Genomic DNA, 20949 nt, shown 5'->3' with positions numbered 1-20949 from the left:
TTATTTGTACTTAATTGAAATAATTGCTTGTGGTCAGTCATGGTAATCTTAGGTGCTAGGAAGCTAGGAATGGGTTAATGAGAGAATATCCATCAATTTTTACAAGAACAAATTGGCAGGGTCCAGTTCTGTCCATGCTATCAAGGTTACTGCCTTGAGATGTCATTGCCTTTAGGGGGAGAAAAGATGATCCTCCCTTTTGGGTGCCTACTGCTGTCCAAGGAGCACCTCCAAGAGAGGTAAATGGAGGACCACCAGTTATGTCCTATCCAGTGGGCAGATCTAAAAGCCTGCACCCCCATTTTCCAAGGGTCCCCATTCCCCTCGCTCCCGCCCACCCACCCACAGACGCATGTGTACATCCACACACACATACCCCTTAGACTTCCTGCACTTCGTGGGAAAAACAGGGATGGACACCTTTCTAGAGGGCCCCCGTGGTAGCAGAAGGTAGAGTCCAGCTGTCCTCAGGCGTGGTGGGTGATACCGTCGGCACATGTTTGTAAGAGGGAATGTGCTGAGGGATTCTTTACACTAAATAGTGCATAGGGAGGGAATGAATTGGTTTGTCGAGGGCTTTTATTAACACATGTATATCAGTAAATTGATTTATTCTTTTCCAATTAGTAATGCCTGCATTATTTTAAAATTTAACTTCAAATTTTGACTTTATAGGGAAAAACTCAGAATTAATGAAGAAATAAAACTTCTAAAATGGCAGCAGGAAAGAATTGACAAGGAGCTTGATAGGTTTGTCTCTTATTCAACTTGGTAGTGCTTAAGATCATCTTTAATTGAAAAGATGTTACGTAAAACCACAAAACTGCAAAAAAAGTTTTCTAGTTTCTTTAATCACAAAATAATCTACTCTGATAATTTAATTAATCGCTAAACATTATCATCATCTACTTTTTCCTCTCCAGCCATAGGACTTAAGCTCAAGTCCTTTTCAAAATAAACCAATAAACGTGCCCCATCCTATGAAAGTTGTAAACTGGAAAAACAACCGATTTAGCTGGTCTCTCTTGGGCTAGTTTTTTATTTCCCTTCTTCCCCTATGCATATAAACATTTTTCCTCAATGAAGGGACTCATTTATTTATTTTATAAATTAAACCATAAGAAGAAAAACTATAAAGTATTGAGATTAACCTACTTCTTAAAACACACCCACAAGCACGTGCAGAATAAGAAGTATCAGACAAGTCCAGCCTTCAAACAAGCCCCCTAGGGAGACTCTAACTTTGTGCCAGTCACACTTCATACTTCTAAATACTATTAGAACTTACAAACTAGTTTTCCAGTCACATGAGAAAATTAAACCCACTACTTTAGGATCTTATCTCACTTTTCACCAAAAACTTTTTATCACCCAGTTTTCTGCTTCACAACACCTGTTATAAGGTTCCATTCCAGGTGACTCTTACAAGTTTCCAAAGATCAACCCACACAGGACAAGAGTTTTCACCACTGAGAATATGTGGAAGAATGTAGGACAATTTTCAGAGTAACTCACAAGAAGTATTCAAATATGTTTAATGCAATGGCACATTGTTGAAAAATATGTATTTGGATATATAAATCCCACGTGCTTGTTAAAGTTATAGGCACAGTGTATGAGCTTCCATTTGTAATCTTGAAAAGAGATATTCACGAGAGGAAAGGCAATCAGAAAGAGGGAGGATTAGTAATGTTATAAAACTTCATGAATATACTAAAACCACTGAACTGTACATACACTTTAATGGGTCAATTTTATGGTATGTAACATATATCTCAATAAAACTTATTTTTTTTAAGAGGGGAGATTGTAAACTAGAAGAGTGACTTGGAAGAGGGAGTGATTTTAACTTAGTGAAATGAGACAGATTCTAAGGATACTGTGCAGTTCAAGGAGATTCTAAGAAGGTGTTACTAAGAATCGACACCGTAAGAGCCAGATTTGAGACAAGCATGGAAGGAAAAATGTGAGGCCTAAAGAGCAATCAGTGAGGAGGAAACCCAGCTTGGGAAGACAAAATAAGCAGAGAGAGAATGAGTGAGGGGGCATGTGCCAGTCACAGAGCACAAATGCAAGAGAACCTCCGACTAAGTAATCCCACGCTGCCTTCAGGGGTGCCCTGGTCTAAACGCTGAAGACACCTCGGATAGGCCTGGCAAGGAGTTAAATAGCTCATCTAAACTGGCTGCTTCAGCAACGTGTATTTGGGATTTGCAGAAAATTTTACTTCCTGCCAACTTCATGGAAAAATAGTTGTTAAGTATTTCACTTGAAAATTGCCAGTGAAATTAATAGTCTTATGTATCCTTTATTCCATTTCTCTTTCTCTCATCTGTGTTACTTTTACTAATGTTTCTCCTTGTCTCAAGTTTCTATCCTTCCTTGCCTAGCTACCATTGCTTCTCCCCTCATTCTTAGATCTCTGGAAAGGTTCCTGCTGCTTCCTGAATTCAACCATTCAAGTCCTTCATAAATATTTCTTGAATGAATACTTGGTGATAGATAACGATGAGATTCCTGGATCCCTGCTCACAATGAGCTTACAGTCTAGTAAGCCCTCTCACCCACTGGCCTTTTCCATCTCCCTTTCTTCCCTGTATCTCACCCTTGCCAGTCTCTTTTACTCTTCTCTCCCCACTGTCACTCCTTAAAAGTCTGGGCTAGAGCCTCATAAGTGGAATCAGTTAAAGCAATACTATGTGAACCATCTAACTGAAGAGGATGTGCCACTGCTGGGGTGAGAACCACACAGTGGGTGGAATTGAAGGCTTCAGTCACAATGCTTGGGTTCAGACTGTCTCCTTGCTAGGTGTATGACTGCTGTGTGTGTGTGTGTGTGTGTGTGCGTGCACGCACATGCAGCGGGGGTGGGTGTCTGAACCTATCTAACCCTGTTTTCTCATTTATAAAATAGGACAATAGTAGTACCTACTTCAGAAGTTTTAAGGGTAATTGAATTAATATATATAAAGTGCTTGGCAAATGCCCAGTATATTAAATTCTTAGTAAATGTTGCTTATTAGATGGTGTCAGTATAAGGACAATTAGTTTGGTTACTGATTTTCTTTATTCCATTATTAGACTCCAAGCAAAGGCTACCAAGAAACCTCACGAAGTGAAACAGGACTTTGAGAAGTTCCTACATGAACTGGTATGTTTTCTTTCTGAAAATAATTGAGAATTCTCTCTCTAGCTTCTATTTTTTATATAGACTGGACAATATTTCATAAGAATGTATGGTGGCACATCCAAATTACAGTGGCAGAAGAGGATACATTCTTGTCATTTAATCATCCACATGCACATGTAAGAAAATCTCTGTTTTACATATTTAGTGACAACTCACGTTCACGTTCCCCATTTCCAGCTTCTGACCAGGAACAGTTTATGTAACTGAAAAGCTCCAAATGCAGTTAGAATTACAAACTAATAATCACTGATGTTTGAAGCTGTATTTTGTTTTTCATTAATAATTCAACAAAATCATATTGGGTACCAACAGCTGTGTTATATGGGTGGAACCTGCCCTCAATTAATGGAAACCCAAGGCAGAATATGATAAGGTTCTAAATAGGACTCAAGTATGAGAAAGAAAGGAAAGAAAGGAGCCTGTTCCATCTTTCTGATTTTCCTTATCATCTTCTCTTTCGCTTCTCTTTACCTACGGGCAGTCTTGTTAAGTCTGAAGGGCCTCTTCCCTCCCAACAGACAAGAACACGTAGAGACTAGTGTACAATATGTCTGAAAGTTGGACAATTGGAGGTCAGGAATAGAAGAGAGCCTTTTATTTTCAGCATGTCAAGGCTTCCACTCAAAAATCTAGAGCAATCCCATTGGCTGCTAGTATAATGTCAAAAATGGGTCAAATCAAATTCCTACATGGGGCAGAAAAGTGAGAAAGTAGTGAAACACCTGGGTGTTGTATAATATACAAATAGGACAGTATAATAAGCAAACAGGACTATTCTTTTTATTTTTTTGTTGTTGAAACAGGGTCTCACTCTGTCACCTGTCACCCAGGCTGGAGTGCAGTGCTGCAGCCTTGAGGTCCTCAGCTCAAGTGATCCTCCTGTCTCAGCCTCCCGAGTAGCTGGGACAGCAGGCACATGCCACCACTCCCAGCTAAAGACTATTTTTTACATCCACACACGAAAATATTCATTCTCCCCCCCCCCCCCCCGCTTTTTTTTTTTTGGTCTATCTTCCCTACTATTGATAGAGACATGGGCACAGAGCAATACCTAATTAGAATAGGAAAACAACAGTGCAAGTGTGCTGATAAAGGGCAAGTGACCCCAGCTGGTAAATGGTAAATGATTTGAGTGTCAGGGAAATTATTATTCAAGCAGTTGTGGAAACTGTAGCACACTGGAAAGCCGTGCCTTATCTAACAAGACAGCTACTATCTCAGCCCTAGTTCATTGATGCCCTGCAGAAATGTAGGACAAGTAGTATCAGATATTCCGCCACTCAGTAATCCAGATTCTGAGTAATCCAGAATATCTGATACTGCTTGTACAATCTCCTGATTTGGAGCCCAAGTTTTTATCATTCTTTGGGTCAAACTATATACATCTGCAGACCAGATGTGGCCCGTGGGCTGCTGGGCTATAACCCCTGATCTAAATGTTGCCTGGATTTGACTCTTCAAAAGCTAACTCCAGCCAGTGAAGTCAATCTTATTCTTCACTACATACCAAAGCAAACCCTTCACTCTCACTGAGCCTCCTACATGCACCATGTCGGTCTGTACCCATAGGCTTTGCTCATCTGCAGTGTGCACTCCACAGCTTTTAAACTCTACTCATCCTTTAGGGCCATCCTCAAATTCCATTTACTGCATGATCTTTCTTCTAATGGCCCCGGCCCTATCCCTTCCAGGTAAGTTTAGCATCTCTCATAATGTCTAGAATACCACATAGTGATGGTAAGACTGAAACATAGTTCTTTTTTTCAAGAGAGAAATCAAAACACATATAGAATAGATCCCTCGCTTAGATGACCATGTGTGTCCCCCAAAGAAGAGTGCACATTGGAAATTTTTACTCACCTTTTGTGAAGAAGAAATCACCTAGTGAAAATTTTAAATGGAACAGCAAAGCAATGACAGGCGCCTTTTTTATTTTGTTACACTGATCCAAGTATCTTTAAAGAATTATATACCAACCACAAATCCTTTGTGGAAAATGGCACAGTATTAAAAAATAAAGGATTATAAATTTAAATAAATTCAGGTTTTGGATTTTTGGGTTTATAGAACTCAAAATTCTTTTAACAAATTTGACTCAAGCTTTCTCAAGCATTTACCTTTCTGCTAAGAATGAAAATGCATCAGAAGTTTATTTTAAAATAGAATATCAGCTTTCCTAGTATTCTATGTATGACTGTTATCCTTTAAGAAATAAAACCAGCTTTGCGCAGGCCTCCCTTAAACTGAAATTCTAGAGGGTGATGCCCAATCTGTGAGTTAAACATTATGAGCTAATGAAATCACAGAATCATAAGTAATTGTGATATTTCTGGATAATTCATGCCATAAAACCATTGCTATCTCAGTTACCTGAGTATTTCAGCAAAATACTTTTTGGTCCAAATCATTACGTAACTCAGAAAGTGCTTCCTATAGTCCATCCACGAGAGAAAGCCAGTCATTTGCCATCACTAGCCAAACATTTCTGCCCACTCTTGATATACATACAGAGGTACCCATCAATACCATTACAAATCCCAGAATTCATTAAGTCTTTTCATAGTCACTTTCACCCACATACCTGCATACCTGCTTTATACTGGGGTGCGTATATACAAACAAGCTTTGCTAGATAAACAAAAAAGGGATATAAGGAATGTGTGGGATTTCTTGGAAGTGCCTCTTGAATTAGAGAGGTATTTGAGAAAAAGTAGTAGAAAAAGAGTGATAAGAAGGTAAGTTCTATGAACAAACTGAATTATCTGAATTATCATCTAGATAATTCTTTATTTCAATGTGAATAGAAGAGACTTAAAGTGTTTTTTATCTAAGTTTTTCTGTTAAGTAATGGTGATAGCTCAGGGCCAAAAGAATTGAAAGTGGTTATTTAAATGATATCACATGGTTTAAAAATATTCAAATGAGTCTGAATTTTCTTCCCATATCCTCCTTTTGTCAGAAAAAAAAAATCCTTACTCTCTTGATAAATGGAGAAATCTCACATTCCATTATACAATGTCCAAGAAAATCTGTGAAACTTTAATCATGTATTTTTTATAGCGTTCTGAAGCTGAAATTGAGAGAGAATGTGTGGCATCACTGTCGTCGTCATCATCATCATCAACAGAGAACTACAACTTTGAGGAAGAAGAGTACTAAGAGAAACCGGAAATGAACTCTATTCAAGAATAATGCATACAATTCAATGGTATCAGTTTAATTGTAACAATATATTTAATTCAAGTGTAATCAGTTTAAGAGTGTGTTTTACCATTCATCTTTAAAATCTTCAAATGAATAAATCTCAGTAAATTATTCTTAAAAGATCTGTCCAAGCATGATCTTGACTCTTAATAGTAAAACCATATTTTAAGATGGAAAAATAATCATTGTGAAGCATAGAGAGCTTTCAATCATTTCTTTGAAAATATATCTTGATATAATAGCAACCATTCATCATAATACAAAACAGAAAGAAGATTAATTTACTGTGGCATAGAAAGTCCTGCCAATTCCTAAGTGTCCTAAATAGTTTCTCTGAGATTTTTTACATTTTTTCAGGCCTCAAGGAAAACCAAAGCCCCGCCTCCAGGTTTGGTAGCAAACAAACTCTGCTTCTCTGGTGCTAAGCTTCCATCACTCCTCTGGTAATAAGCTTTGTGCACATTTGCTAGGAAGCTGGGCAGCTTGTCCGCAGGTACTATTGATACTGTGCAGCCTCCCCATCCTGCTCCAGTAAGTCGTGACCCTTGAGCCCCAAACTTCCTAAAACAATGAGAAAAAAAAAAATTAGAACCTATAAATGAAAATGCAAGTGATTTGCTTGATGTTTGTAGAACACATAGCCTAAGTTCTAAGAAGAAAATACATGAGGGGTTTTTAGGTGTCATCAAACGTTTTAGGACATTAAGACATTTATACTGTTTCAGAGAGTGATTTGGAATTTTTTCATTGTATCTAAATCTAGTCCCTGGTTTTGACTCCAAGTAGTAAGTCAACAGTACTCCTCCCATTTCATGACTGGCAATAACCCACTGTAATATTGATTCCATAAAGCAGCCACTTGAAGAGTTGTATAGCAAGCTTACAGGTAAATCAGGAAGGAGGTGTTAAAATAAAACAGGCAATGGTAAAAGAAATGTAGGCAACCCTGAATCAGAAAGTCACTCCAAATGAGGGCAAATCAAAATTTAAAATGTACAGTCTTATACAAGTTTTCCCCAGTGGCTATTTCAGCTGCATTCTTAAGTCCGGGCTATTTCACAAAGAAGAATCAGTCCCCTAGAACAGATAGCCTAGTTCACTGAATAAACTTATCAACAAAAAGCTTGTTGTTGAACTCCAGGTTGGGTGGGTGATTGGTTGACTCTCTAATGGAAAATTAAGCAAACCTTTCCACAAAGAGGATGGCAGTCCCTAGAGTTCCACACCACCTTCCCTGTGCCTTCTAGAGCTGGTCTGATTACTGGACTCAGAATTTGACATCAGATGAGATGTATCTGATTGGGATGGCAACAACTATATAAAGGACCACACAGCAAGAGTTAATTTTAGTTACTGTAAACCAGGCACAGTTTCAAACGTAAGATTTTAACCAAAGTGAAAGGCCCTATCACAATGTACACAGATCACTTAGCTTTAAAAGATGCAGTTTATCCTGACAAGAAAGTTAACATGTACTTATAATTAATTCTTCTTAATAAAATCCACTCCAAATTATTAGTGGATTAAAGGCTCTCTGATTAATTTAGTACAATTTTGTCTCTTTTTTTCAATCTAAATGAGATACTTTACTTCCTGGACGTATCAATAGAATACTACCTCTACCCTAGAACATCAGAATTACTGCATGTCAGTAATTGATTTTACCATCAATGATTCTTCTCAGTTGATTTCTTTTTATCACCTGCTTTATTATATATATTAAAATATGCTTTTCAAATGAAAATACGTATTTAAGAAAGAAAAAAATGCTTACAAACAAATAAATATCACTGATCTCCTCCTATCCCTTAAACATTCAGCTTATGGCCCAGTAGCTGAACTAAGCCTGAAATCCCATCATCCAGGCTAAAAAATTTCTCTGACCTTGGGATCCTTGGATTATTCTAAATTCCTAGGTTGGCAAAGAGCCTGTTTGCAGTTTGTTGGATTTAAAAAAATGGTTGCCATATGCAGTCACATCAGACTCTTACTGTGGAAAACTGAGGTGTCACTCAAGTGTCTCTGGAAGACCCTAAAATATGGGCATTAAAGCCAGCCATGACATGGTCTAAAGAAGAACACTGTGCCTTCTTATTTGATTTTCTAAGATGCAAAATATGCCATTTTGCTGCATTCAAGTTATCAAGTCTTTAAGGGTCTTCAGTCCAACTTCTAAAAGGCATATTTTATTATACTTTCTCATTTGAACAATTTTTGGAAGTTGTGGTTTTTCAAAATTGAACCCAAAGCAAACTGAGAGTATTGTTTTTAATCTGGCTGTAAAACCTATAGGAATTGGGCCCGAGGTCTATTTTCCTGAGACTTTTACCAGTTTCCAGGGAGCAGAAGCTGGAAGTCTTTGTAGGTCAAGATATTCACTACTGAGTCTCCAGAGCTGCTCTGTCACCACCCTGCCTGCTACAGATGAAAATGGACTCAACTGCATCCATCACATGGTCTGAAATCACTAGGGCTCAAATTTCCCAAATCAAGAATGGTAAGTGCTATTATAAATAGCCTTCTGCCCCCGAGTCAGTGGCATATCTGATCACAAGTCAGGGCTGCCCCAGCAGCTGGTCAGCAGCCTGCCAAGCTATATACACTTACAAAGGCAGAAAGGTCTGTCTGCAGTGTTCCCTGCTGGTACTTAATAGGCCCTTTGGCATATGCCATAGAAATTCTAAGACCAAAAGTTAGGAGACCACTATACACTTTAAATAAAGAAAGAAAAGTAAGTGAACCAAGGGTGTTTAGTGAACTTTTCATGTTTGCGCCTTTTTCTGGAAGAACAAGAAAACATGAAAGATTTATCTTCCGAGCTATTGCATATCAGAGAGGCAATACAAGAATTACAGAACCCAAAACCCTAAAATCTCTCAGATCCCACTTTGATCACTGTGATGACTGGATTGGGAATAATGTGGAAGGGTTTGTTAAAGCAACAAAGGCAGCCTCTGCTTTATAAAGCATGATTGGGAATAATGTGGAAGGGTTTATTAAAGCAACAGAGGCAGCCTCTGCTTTATAAAGCATGATGGCAAAGGCTAGGGCAGACGAGGGATGGAGATTATGAGGAATGTTCTCTTTGATCCTTGTGTATTCACAGAATTAACTGTCCAGGCACCCAAAATAGCCAAAGTCAAATTTCCTACTTTTAAGTGAACTAATTCGACCATAAAGTGCTAAGTTGCAAGATACAGAGCAATGGAGAGGGTGGGGAGGAGATCCAGAGAGACCCAACTGCACTACACACTTGAGAAAGACGGAAGGTAAGAAATTATGCCTCGTATTTAAATTCTGTGTCATTTCTTTCTAAATAAGTAAATACATATGATACAAATTGATATGAAATAAATTATTTCAGGAAATCTTGAATTTAGGAACAGGTCACATCTATCTCTCTGAACCTAGCCCAGCACAATTCTAGGAATTTAATAGGTTCTAATAAATGGCTGCTGGACTACAATATTTCCCTTAAAATATTAAAAAAATTATATGTAATATAAGCAGTCAGCAGTGTATTTTTTACTTGGGAAGACTTCTAGCTTCTGTTCTCTGGGAAATGGCAAGAATCACAGGTAAGGGACCTTCTAGCAGTTTCTATGATTTTTACAGCCAGGCTAGACACTGTACCTTCAAATTGCTTTAGAGTCAAGAAACCACAGCCTTCAGTGTTCAAATGAGAAAGGATAAGAAAATATGCCCGCAAGTCTACTTCAGAAATGTAAGCTACTTAAAGGCTATTGAAGAGCAGTGGGTTTGGGTCCTGCAAATGGCATATATATTCATAAGTCAAAGAGGCCCAAAGAGAAGTGAAGCCCTAAGGGGAGTTGAAATGGCTGGTTCCCTCTTTTTTTTTTTTTTTTTTTTTTTTTTTTTTGACAGGGTATGCAGATTAGCACTTAAGGTCATGGAGAAAGAGCATGCAACAATGGATTTGCACTTCATTCTTCCCCACTATGACCTTGTCAAAGAATGGGTGCGAGAGGCTGAGCAGCCTTACCATGGAATCCGTTGCAGAAAGACTTCTGAGGAAGACAAAGTAAATTAACTTTTGTAATCATAGTTGATCCACTAAAATTTGTCATTCATCTCCCTTAATAGCTTGGGCAATAATGCAGCAATTAATCTTCTCTAATTTCAACAAGTGTCAAAATGAAAATAAAAGACATTAACTATTTTGTCTTAAGTAAAACCAGGGAACCAATAGTGAATGAGCTGTCTCACATATAACTGACTTGGTTTCAAAACTGTTTTGTGTTCTCCAGTAAATTCTACTTAAAATTTAGTCATTTCTTTCTGTTAACATTTTGTTTGGTTACAAAAGATATTTTATAATTCAGCAAACATTATCTTTTTCCTTCATTATTATACTTTGTTTCATATAATTTAAGTTCTAACATTAATTTAATTTTTTAAAAAGCCCCACTCTTTAAGTATAGTTTCCTTCCTCCTCCCTGCTCCTTTCTTTACATTCTAAACTGATTTTCTCTTGAAGAGCAGGAAAAGGTTCAACCAAAAAAGAGAGCTAGCAATGGTGCTCTTTCCCAACTCCCCTTCTTCCCACTTGGGTCACAAAGTTGTTCTATACATTGTCCTATATGCTAACTAGGAGATGCCTTTTTAATTCAGTCTAGCTCAGATCACTCTAAGATTTTCTGCTTGTGTATAGCACCTTAGGTATTCTAGGTATTCAAGTCCTTAATCCACTCATTCAATTAGTTGTCTTTTCATACAAATAGTTTCCAAGAAACCCTTCGGAAACACTAAAGGAATTTTGAAGTGCCATAAATGAACCAGGGAGGGTGATGTAAAGATTATTTTTGGCAGTGCTCCTCCTTGAACCCATTTCAGCTTCCCTACTCTTCCCTCATTTGGGGAAGATAAGCAACCTGCTCAGGCTGCACAGTCTTAGTCATACCTTCCCTACTGATGTTAACATTTTTAATGGTGGCTGGGAATTGTGGGGGTGGTGGTGGTTTTTAAATAAGGCAGTACTTTGCCAGAGGTTGTGTCTGTGGCACCAGTGGCTCACACCAGGCCTTGCCAGGACCCTTTCCAGTATGTCCAACACCTTTTCTGCCTGACCCAGTGAGACAGTCGCACGGTTTCAGAAAGAACTAGGGCTTATGAGTAGCTCCACTGTTCATTTATTTGAACTTTTCCCCATGTTACTACCTGCTACTCTTCCACCGTCTGTCTTCCCCATCCTTTTTAACCATCCTTTATCCAACCTTTATCTTACTCCTACTAATTTCTGCATTCTTCTGGACCCCTCCTTCTTCCCTCATTGCTTCTCAGACATCTTTACAAGAGAAAGTCACAGCTTTTGAAAGTGGACAGTAGACTGCAATTTCCCATGGTACACAGATACCCATGTGAAAATATGTATTGACTGAAGGAGGGAATGACATCAATGTCTGCATCAGCTTAACTCCCCTGGGGCTATCCTCCTCTGAGGTTGCTCTGCCACTTAGGACCTTTCAGTAAATTGCAACCAACTGAAACATTTGAAGAATATTATCTGCTGGTCACAGTGACAGAAAAGAAAAAATTAATTATCTAAGAAGCTTTAAGGACCAGACAACTATTCTGGCCAATATCTTCAACAAGCCAGAAGATAATCTTTCAATATGGAAAAGTTGAACCCTTTATGGTTATGGAATAAGTAGAAAATAACTTTGATACTTAGCAGTTGTCCAAACAAAACAATCATGAAAAAGTGATGGAGCTCCTAAGTTTTTCACAGAGCTGAATTTTTCTCAGAAAATTAATACAGCAAATGAAAATGAAACACTTTAGCTGCCATTAAGAAAGGATTTTCCAAAAACAAATAAAATGAAAAGATAAATAAGAGGTACTCTTCCAAACCCCCGTAAGACATAGCCATAAACTTTTCCACTAGAGCCATATTTTTTAAATGTATAGATCTATAGACTGCTAGAACAGAAAAAGCCAATGAAGATCACAAAGTGAAGCAACAGTTCCAACTCACAGAGCACAGAATAAAAAGAGAGCCAGAATCCAACCTTCCTAACTTCCAGCCCACTTTTCATCCTACTCTACACATTACGTTCCTGCTCAACACGACTTTGCTTAATGTTCAAAGGCTGAAGACTATGACAACAAAGGCCTCCATCATAAAGCTTCAAAGCTAGGAGATGAAAATAGGTTACAAACACACACATACACACACATATATATGACCGACATTTGAGTGTAATCACATCTCAGTATAACCCAAGGGGAGAGGCAGGTGTGGCAAAATCACTGGATTGGGAGCCAGGCTTTCCAATGAACTCATTATGTGAAACTTACTCAAATTATTTAATCTCTTAGTGCCTTCTTGGATCTCTAAGACCCCTTCCTGATCTAATATTTGATGGTACTCTAAGATAACTCTAACCCACAATGGTGAAGAGTGCTTTTCAAAAATGTGGCTTTTAGAGGCACAAGGAAAGTTTCTCAGGGCAAAAACCCACCAGTCGTCTTGATTTCTTTCTTTTACCCACACAGCAAAAAAGTCTTCCTTCCAGGCATATTTGGCATAGAATTGCCTAGCATTTCCATTGCCCCCTTTCTCTTCTCAAAGCTAGAAGCCTTCCAATGGCCTACACAGCCTATGTGGTATGGCTGCCCACTTCCTCCCTTACTTCATCTACTACCTCTCCTTCCTTCCTGGCCCTCTGCCATGCTGAGCTTGCTCAGCCTCACACCTGACAGCCAAGTATCCACCTCAGGGCCTGTGCACTTGCTGTTCTCATTTATTCACCTCTTTCAGGTCTCTGCTCAAATATCTCTTCCTCAGAGTGACCTTCTTCAACCACTCCATAGAAAGAGTACCCACCTAACCCTGTAGTCTCGACTCCTTCTCACTTTTTTCCATAGCACTTATCACTACCATTCAAATTATTTTTAATGGTCATTTCTCTCTTTCGCCACAAGAATGTAAGCTCCATGAGAACAAGTACAGGTTGACCACTTTAGGAAGAGAAAGTTCATTTGAGAATTCCCGGAAGCTGGCAAATGCCCTTCCACAGTTTTTCAGGTGGGATTCAAACCATCCCACTTCCTTCCAGGCAAAGACAGTTCTTCCTGATCTCTGCACAAATAATTCCACTTCCTCTTATTTCCAGAACTGAACAATATTTGTCCCTTCCATATAGTAGGCCCTTGATATTTTCAGAAAAGAGTACTTAAAATGAAACAAGCTGGGGAAGGCTTTTGGCCATCAGTGAGCAAGCATGTCGGCAGAGTGATCTTCATCAATGCTGTGTTCAAGTGTTTTGACAAGTTGGGTTACCCAGGCCATTTGTGATCACTGGAGTTACTTGGTTTAAACTTCTCAGGCTGGGAGTGTGGCAATGACTGAGGCAAGCCACAAGTGCCAAGTGGTTAATTACATTTCTGTTACTAATTGTAGTGTGGCCTTGTGTTCTCACAGTGAAGTAACATCTAGCGTTTGAGAGCTCTCCCAGTTTCAGTTCTCCCCAGGTCACTGAGCTCCTTCCTGGGTAAGACGACTAACTCTATTATCCCCATTCTTTCACAATTTTAGGGAAGCTGTGTTTAGGCTTTGTGAAAGAGTTGTCCTCTTTACATTTCTGCCTCAATTAACCATGTATCACCTGGGCTTTCTTCAGCCCTTATTTCCTCAAAATGCCTAAACTAAACCTGGAAAGCAGGAAATGCTGGCTTTCTGGGTGATTCCTTCAGCAGTCTCCCCACACACTCCCATCAAGCTTGAGATCCTCTGTCAGTTTTCTCCCTTCTTCTGAGTAGAACTACTAAACTTAACTAGGACACTGGACAGGAGTTTCTGGCAGAGCAGCAGTATAATAAAACATATCATGAGAAAGTTAACAGGGCCCAGCTCTGAGCAAAGTTACCATCCTGAAAGGCCTAATCATCCAAAGATGGAAAGGTCTTTCCCATGATGTAAAGAGCTGACTCCAAACTGACTCCAAACCCAGAGCCCCATAAAATCATGGAGCCAGGTATCAAATCTTTCATCCTACAGGCATTTAGAAGGGAACAAGTTTAGCTCTATATCATCGGAGACCCCTCATATAGGAAGTGGGGAACAATCTTCATTCCCACAGATTACGAAATGTTGCATCTTTTTCCATTTATTTAAACAATATTATTTGATGGCATCCCTTGGCCCCCACCAGGCTGCCTCACCGACAGATGTCCACCAGCTGGTCCAGCTCAGGGCAGCTGCATTCATACATGTCCTGGCAGCTCATGTGGCTCTGGTTCATCAGCTCTCCCAGCAGCTGGACCATGTTTTCAGGTGCTTCTTCACATATCTTCTTAAACTGGAGCACTCGCGCAGCCTCGCTGTACACATGCTTTGCCCGCTGATAGAGTTTGAAGATGAGCACTGACGAAGGAAGGAGATGGGGAGGGAGGTTGGGAATAGTTACTGGACAACCAAGTATAAAGAAAAATACACTTTTGAAGACTTTCATTTCTGTTTTCATTATCAATATCTTAAACTGTAATAGGTCTCTCTTTCACTGAAAGGATTCTTTCCATTGAAATGTGTCTATTTGCAAGTCAGTTTTACTTTTTTCTTGATACTGAATAAAATCTTGTAACGATATTTCCTTCACTTCACTCAACACACATGTGCATACACTTATGTGCAATCTAATCCATCCCAAATGAAGAGAGACGTAACATGTATTGAGTACACCCTACATGCCAGACACTTTGAAAGTACTACTTTGTGTAGGCCGGGTGCAGTAGCTCACATCTGTAAACCCAGCACTTTGGGAGGCCGAGGCGGGTGGATCACCTGCGGTCGGGAGTTCAAGACCAGCCTGACCAACACGGTGAAAACCCGTCTCTACTAAAAATACAAAAATTACCTGGGCATGGTGGTGGGTGCCTGTAATCTCAGCTATTTGGGAGGCTGAGGCAGGAGAATTGCTTGAACCTGGGAGGCAGAGGTTGCAGTAAGCTGAGATCACGCCATTGCACTCCAACCTGGGTGACAGAGCAAGACTCCATCTCGAAAAAAAAAGTACTACCTTGTATAGTTCTCATCACAGCACTGAGGGATGTACAGTATGATCCCTGTTAACAGAGAGGAGGAGGCTCAATAGAGTGAACTGACATGCTTAAGGTCACACATGCAGAACGTGGCGGAAGCTAAACAGATCAGGGATGCCTGACCCTAGAGCCATGTTCTTTCCACTCTGCCCCAGTAGAAAGGACCCCTGGAAATTCTTAACAGTGGCAATTTTTTAATAAAAATAATATATATCCCAGATAAACACAATTATTTATATGGGACATATAATATATATATACCTATATATATGTGTGTATGTGTGTATATATATACACTGCAGCATTATTTATCATAGAAGAAAGAACTCAAGTATCTAGTAACAGAGGACTTTAAAAAATGATGCTATATTCATTTTTTGAAATATTACTGCTATCAAGACTCAGATTCTAAGGCAATTTGATATATAGGAAATTATTCATTATTAAGTGAAAAAACAACCTGCAAAACTATATGTACAACTGCTACTAATTTTCCATACACACATACATTATTTATGTACATTTTAATTTTAAAAACTGATAGGAAAGCACCAAAATGTTAATAGTAGTTATCTCTGTGGTCCATTATGGGTACTTTTTCCAGATTACCCACAATGACTCTGTAATTTCAGCTACAGAAATATGGCCCTATTGCAATGGCTATGTCTATAATGCTTACACATTCCTGTGAATAACAACTTAGACTTCCTTACCATTTTCACCCATATTGAACAGTGGCTTAGCTAGTGTGGTGAGTCTGGGAAAATTTTGGAATATTTATGAAAATTCACAGGCCTAGGGGAAAGAGACAGGGCTGAAAATCAAGAAGTTTATAACTTATTTATTTTTTTAATTTTACTTTAAATTCTGGGATACATGTGCAGAACATGCAGGTTTGTTACATAGATATACGCATGCCATGATGGTTTGCTGCACCCGTCAACTCATCATCTCTATTAGGTATTTCTCCTAATGCTATCCCTCCCTTACCTCCCAACCACTGACAGGCCCCAGTGTGTGATGTTCCCTTCCCTGTGTCCATGTGTCCATTGTTCAACTCCCACTTATGAGTGAGAACATGTGGTGTTTGGTTTTCTGTTCCTGTGATAGTTTGCTGAGAATGATAGTTTCCAGCTTCATCCACATCCCTGTAAAGGACATGAACTCATCCTTTTTTATGGCTGCATAGTATTCCATGGTGTATATGTGCCATATTTTCTTTATCCAATCTATCATTAATGGACATATGGATTGGTTCCAAGTCTTTGCTATTGTGAATAGTGCCGCAATAAACATATGTGTGCATGTGTCTTTATAGTAGAATGATGTATAGTCCTTTGGGTATATACCCAGTAATGGGATGGCTGGGTCAAATGGTATTTCTAGTTCAAGATCCTTGAGGAGTTGCCACACTGTCTTCCACAATGGTTGAACTAATTTACACTCCCAACAACAGTGTAAAAGTGTTCCTATTTCTCCACATCCTCTCGAGCATCTGTTGCTTCCTGACTTTTTAATAATTGCCATTCTAACTGGTGTGAGATGGTATCTCATTGTGGTTTTGATTTGCATTTCTTTAATGACCAGTGATGATGAGCTTTTTTTTCACATGTTTGTTGGCCACCTAAATATCTTCTTTTGAGAAGTGTCTGTTCACATCAAAAAGTCTGTAATTTCTTAACAGCTCTGTGACAACTAGCTATACACAAATTGCTACCTTTTTATTTCCTCACCTCTAAAATGAGGTTGAGAGTCACTTCTCAGGATCCTTCCAGCCCTAACATTTTATAATTCTATGAAGGGCTTCTTCCAAGAGTCCTTCAACATTCCGCCCATATTTGTTTTACTTTATAAAGAAGATGCTGTTACTGGTAGCTTTTGTTTACATCCCCAGTTCTACTCTCTGCCCTTTTCCATCCTACTATCAGCCCCAAAGGCTGACCTGTATAGACTACACCAGTGAGTCCCCTGCCATCTAGATTTGAGAGCAGGAAAAGATCAGCAACAGATGGGAGGGAAAAGCGTGAGGAGGATTTATCCCCCCGCTCCTCCCTTGCAGAGCCATTTAGAGCTGGCACCGTCCCTCTACTGAAGGACATTGAACATCCTTCAAAATCTCCTTTTCTACATGACTCTCTCCTCCTGGGTCTGCCTCTAGGTTCCTCTCCCCTAAACTATGATTGCTTTTACGGAAGCACTTTTACATTTCTACTAATGAACCAATAAATCTTATTAAAGTTTCAGGTTTCATTTTTTCCCCTCTACAGCACTGTCTTTATAACTCTTATTTTCTTAGACAACCACTATATCATTATCACACCTAACAAAATTACCAGTGGTTCCTTAATATTGCCTCATATTAAGTCCATATTTAAATTTTCCCAATTGTCCACCAGTTCAAATTTCAATTGGTTTACACCAAGATCCAAACAAATTCCACACATTATATTCAGTTGTTATGTCTAATAAGTCTCTTTTAGTCAATCAAGAATTTAGTAGTTTACTGATTTTTGATACTCTGGATTTGCAATATCCTATCCAAGCATATTTTAGGGCCATATCCTATAATGAAACTCAATACAGTCCATTAGGGAGAGTACATTTTGGTTTTCCTTTAGGATTACATACTTCTTTAGGATTAAATATTTTCTTTTAGGATTAAATATTTTAAAATAGAAACTATCCAGAGAGATGTTTTCTATTAAACCCAGGACTGGTGCTTTGATTTTGACAAAAAACATTCACAAGATACCCACCAGACTACCGGAACTTCACAATCCTGGCACCTTCCTGAATCTATTCTCTTCTTGCAGAGGAAGTGTTTCACAGCAGGACTTCTGAATACCTTAGTGTCTAACGAGGACTCTTGCTGGGCATTCTGAAGGTGCATGAGAGATTGCCATGGCTTGCAATCTCCTGAATGGTAGTAACTCAGACAACAAGGGAAAGGGCAGAAAGGGCATCTGTTTTCAATTGTGAAATAAAAATCCTGCCAAAAGCCACAACAGATTTGGAGACCACCCTTTGGGTGGGAAAGCAGTTCTGTGTTGGCTGAATGTCACAAATGCTCTCTGGATTCAGGCTTCTGGCTTGTTATGTACTGGCAATTCATCAGGTCTCTGTTACACAGATATCAAAAAATGCAAGAAAATCTGAAGCTTTATCCATAACCGCTTTCTTCCTTGTCCAGCTAACATGATAGCCGGATGTTCCAGCTGTCTATGAGCTCTTGTAATCATTGGGAGCAATTATTACATTAAAGGATGAAGGAAGCTGTTTCTTACTATGTTCATTCTATGCATGATTACTTTCAAGGCAGTTCAATTGAAGAATATAACACTAGATGATACTTTCCTCCAATATTATTAATAGCCTATCCTATTCATGAGAAATCCAAAGCTTCAAAGTGGGATGCACTGCATAGTCTTCAGAACACTGATTTTCTCCAATGTGAATCTTACATAATCACTGAATCTAGTCATGAAATCACGGCACAAATTCTGAAATCTAAATGTTCATGGCCATATATACTTAAACTGCAAAATACATATTTCATTTTGTTGCTAGTAATGTTGACTTGTATAATAAATTCTATTGGCTAAATTCCTTCTGACTGGCCTCCTAGCTGTGCTTCCAGCACACCACGTGGCTCCTGCGATAGGTCTGTGGCAGTAGCTGTTTTGTTGTCCTGAAATGCTCTTCCCCATGATCTCCACATGGCTGGTTCCTTCTTGTGGTTCAAGACTCAGATGTCACAGCTTTAAAAAGACTCAACTCCAATCTAGAGTAGCCCCATTTTCTCCATTCTGTTTTATGCTCCCAACACCTATCACCATCCAATATTTTCCTGTGTGTTTATTTGTTCATTGGTTTGTGGTTGTCTCCCACCAATGTCTAATTTCTTCACAACTATCTCTAGCAGCTAAAATAGGATCTGGCACTTAGTAGGGGTTCAATAAATGTTTACTGAATGAATGATTCCGACCCTTCTCCTTGTAACAAAACCGCACTGAAGCTAGGCTAAATAAACAGTAGTGACACAAGTACAATACAGAATATAAAGGAGACATACTATTTTGACAATTTATACCCACTGGCATCCTCACCACAAAGTGGGGAAAGTTTGCTAAAATAAAGTTTGGAGACAATTAGTAAACTTCAGTGCCCATAGTATACCCTAATACTCATTATCACAGATGGCTGAGAATTGTTTATGTTGTATTTTGCTTTATAGATGTGAGAGAAAAAGAGATTTCTAAAACAAAATGTGTTTCAAATAAAAGAGAAAGAATACAAAAATAGATAATCGTAAACAGTTAAAATTAGTTTTTTTTTTTTTTTAGGCAATCTTTGTAACAAAGAGTTGCCTATTAACATTTTCCTTTAAAAGATGGTTACATAGTTTATGATCAGAACCCATCTCTAACCAAGGAATCTAAATCAGGGCACACATAATTAGTTATTTTGTTGGATCTCTGGTGGGAAAGGGTGAGGGAAAGCCTTTGACAGGTGAGGCACACTGAGCACCATTTTAAGCTCTGAGGACAGCAGGTCAACAGTAGACAGAGGACATGTCTATTTCATCTCTGAAAGAGTCCCACTGATTTAAATTTAACCTCTGCATGCAAGAGCTAGTGGCCTCTTCTTTATTACCTCATCGTCTGCTAAGAGCAATGCCAAAAGCACTGAGTCATCTGAAAGAGCTTCACTGATTTAATTTTAAGTTCTCCATGCAAGAGCTGGTGGCCTCTTCTTTATTATGTCATCTTCTGCTAAAAGTGATGCCATAAGCACTGAGTATGATAGTCATCTAGCAACAGTGAACCAACAGTTCTTATTGAGCACCTACTATGCACCCAATACCATGCTCCAAATGATGGGAAAGCCACAGGAAGTAGAACCTCTGCATTAAGGGGACTTATAACTTATTCAGATAAGACAAACCACGACGCCAATAGACAGTGAGCAATTGCAGCAGACATCTGAATGCTGGAAATGCTGAAGGTGCACTAAGAAGACAGGGCTTGCTGGGGAAGGACCAGCAGTGGGAGATGTCACAGGAGAGGGGTCTGAGCCACACAGCGTCCCTGCTGTGAAGAGAAAATGGCCCAAGGCCCAAGGTGGGAACAGGCAGAGTGTGTTCATGGACCTGAAGAGAGCAAGCTGACTAGAATCTGGCTCTCTAGAAAGCCATCCTCACATCTGAGGTTTTAACATCCTCGGCTACATCCACTATACAAAGATTACAAACTAACAACCCATGCGCCACAGCCAGCCACGGTGATGCCTTCCTGATTCAAACGTCTTTATGCTGGAAGATTTACCTAAGAATCTGGATTTCTACTTTGAAAAATCGGAAGGTCTGAGAGTGCTGGATCTGCATTACTGTCTAGCAACTGTTGACTGGAGCTGAGGAGTACCTACCCCTTTGAGACAGGGTACATACACTTTATTCCACACAGTTCTCACCATTCCCAACTATGTGACCCTTAGCC

The 20949-nt window shown here is 39.1% G+C and overlaps 2 protein-coding genes across 10 annotated transcripts in view; one reads left to right on the top strand and one right to left on the bottom strand.

The window, feature by feature from the left end:
• Positions 1-6514, top strand: part of FAM227B (family with sequence similarity 227 member B) — a 307689-nt gene extending 301175 nt beyond the window's left edge. For 2 of the 3 annotated variants that reach the window (XM_030931652.1, XM_030931653.1), the window contains exons 13-14: positions 3082-3151; positions 6251-6514. In XM_030931652.1, coding sequence (XP_030787512.1) covers positions 3082-3132 — 51 coding nt within the window. In that variant the 3' untranslated portion in view covers positions 3133-3151; positions 6251-6514. The remainder of the gene's footprint in view (positions 1-3081; positions 3152-6250) is intronic. The other variant, XM_010356628.2, reaches the window with a different exon arrangement.
• GALK2 (galactokinase 2) overlaps positions 1-20949 on the bottom strand; it is a 224419-nt gene that overhangs the window by 39789 nt on the left and 163681 nt on the right. For 3 of the 7 annotated variants that reach the window (XM_010356622.2, XM_010356623.2, XM_010356620.2), the window contains exons 9-10: positions 14579-14780; positions 6387-6955 (exon numbers count right to left, since the gene is read on the bottom strand). In XM_010356622.2, coding sequence (XP_010354924.1) covers positions 6748-6955; positions 14579-14780 — 410 coding nt within the window. In that variant the 3' untranslated portion in view covers positions 6387-6747. Of the gene's footprint in view, positions 1-5961; positions 6956-14578; positions 14781-20949 lie in introns of those variants that run through there. The other 4 variants (XM_030931651.1, XM_030931648.1, XM_030931650.1 and 1 more) reach the window with 2 other exon arrangements.

This window comes from Rhinopithecus roxellana, chromosome 5 (genome assembly GCF_007565055.1).
Source record: "Rhinopithecus roxellana isolate Shanxi Qingling chromosome 5, ASM756505v1, whole genome shotgun sequence".
NCBI classification, from domain to species: Eukaryota; Metazoa; Chordata; class Mammalia; order Primates; family Cercopithecidae; genus Rhinopithecus; species Rhinopithecus roxellana.
Note: the sequence above shows the minus strand (reverse complement) of the source record. Positions and strands in the feature narration are given on the sequence as shown.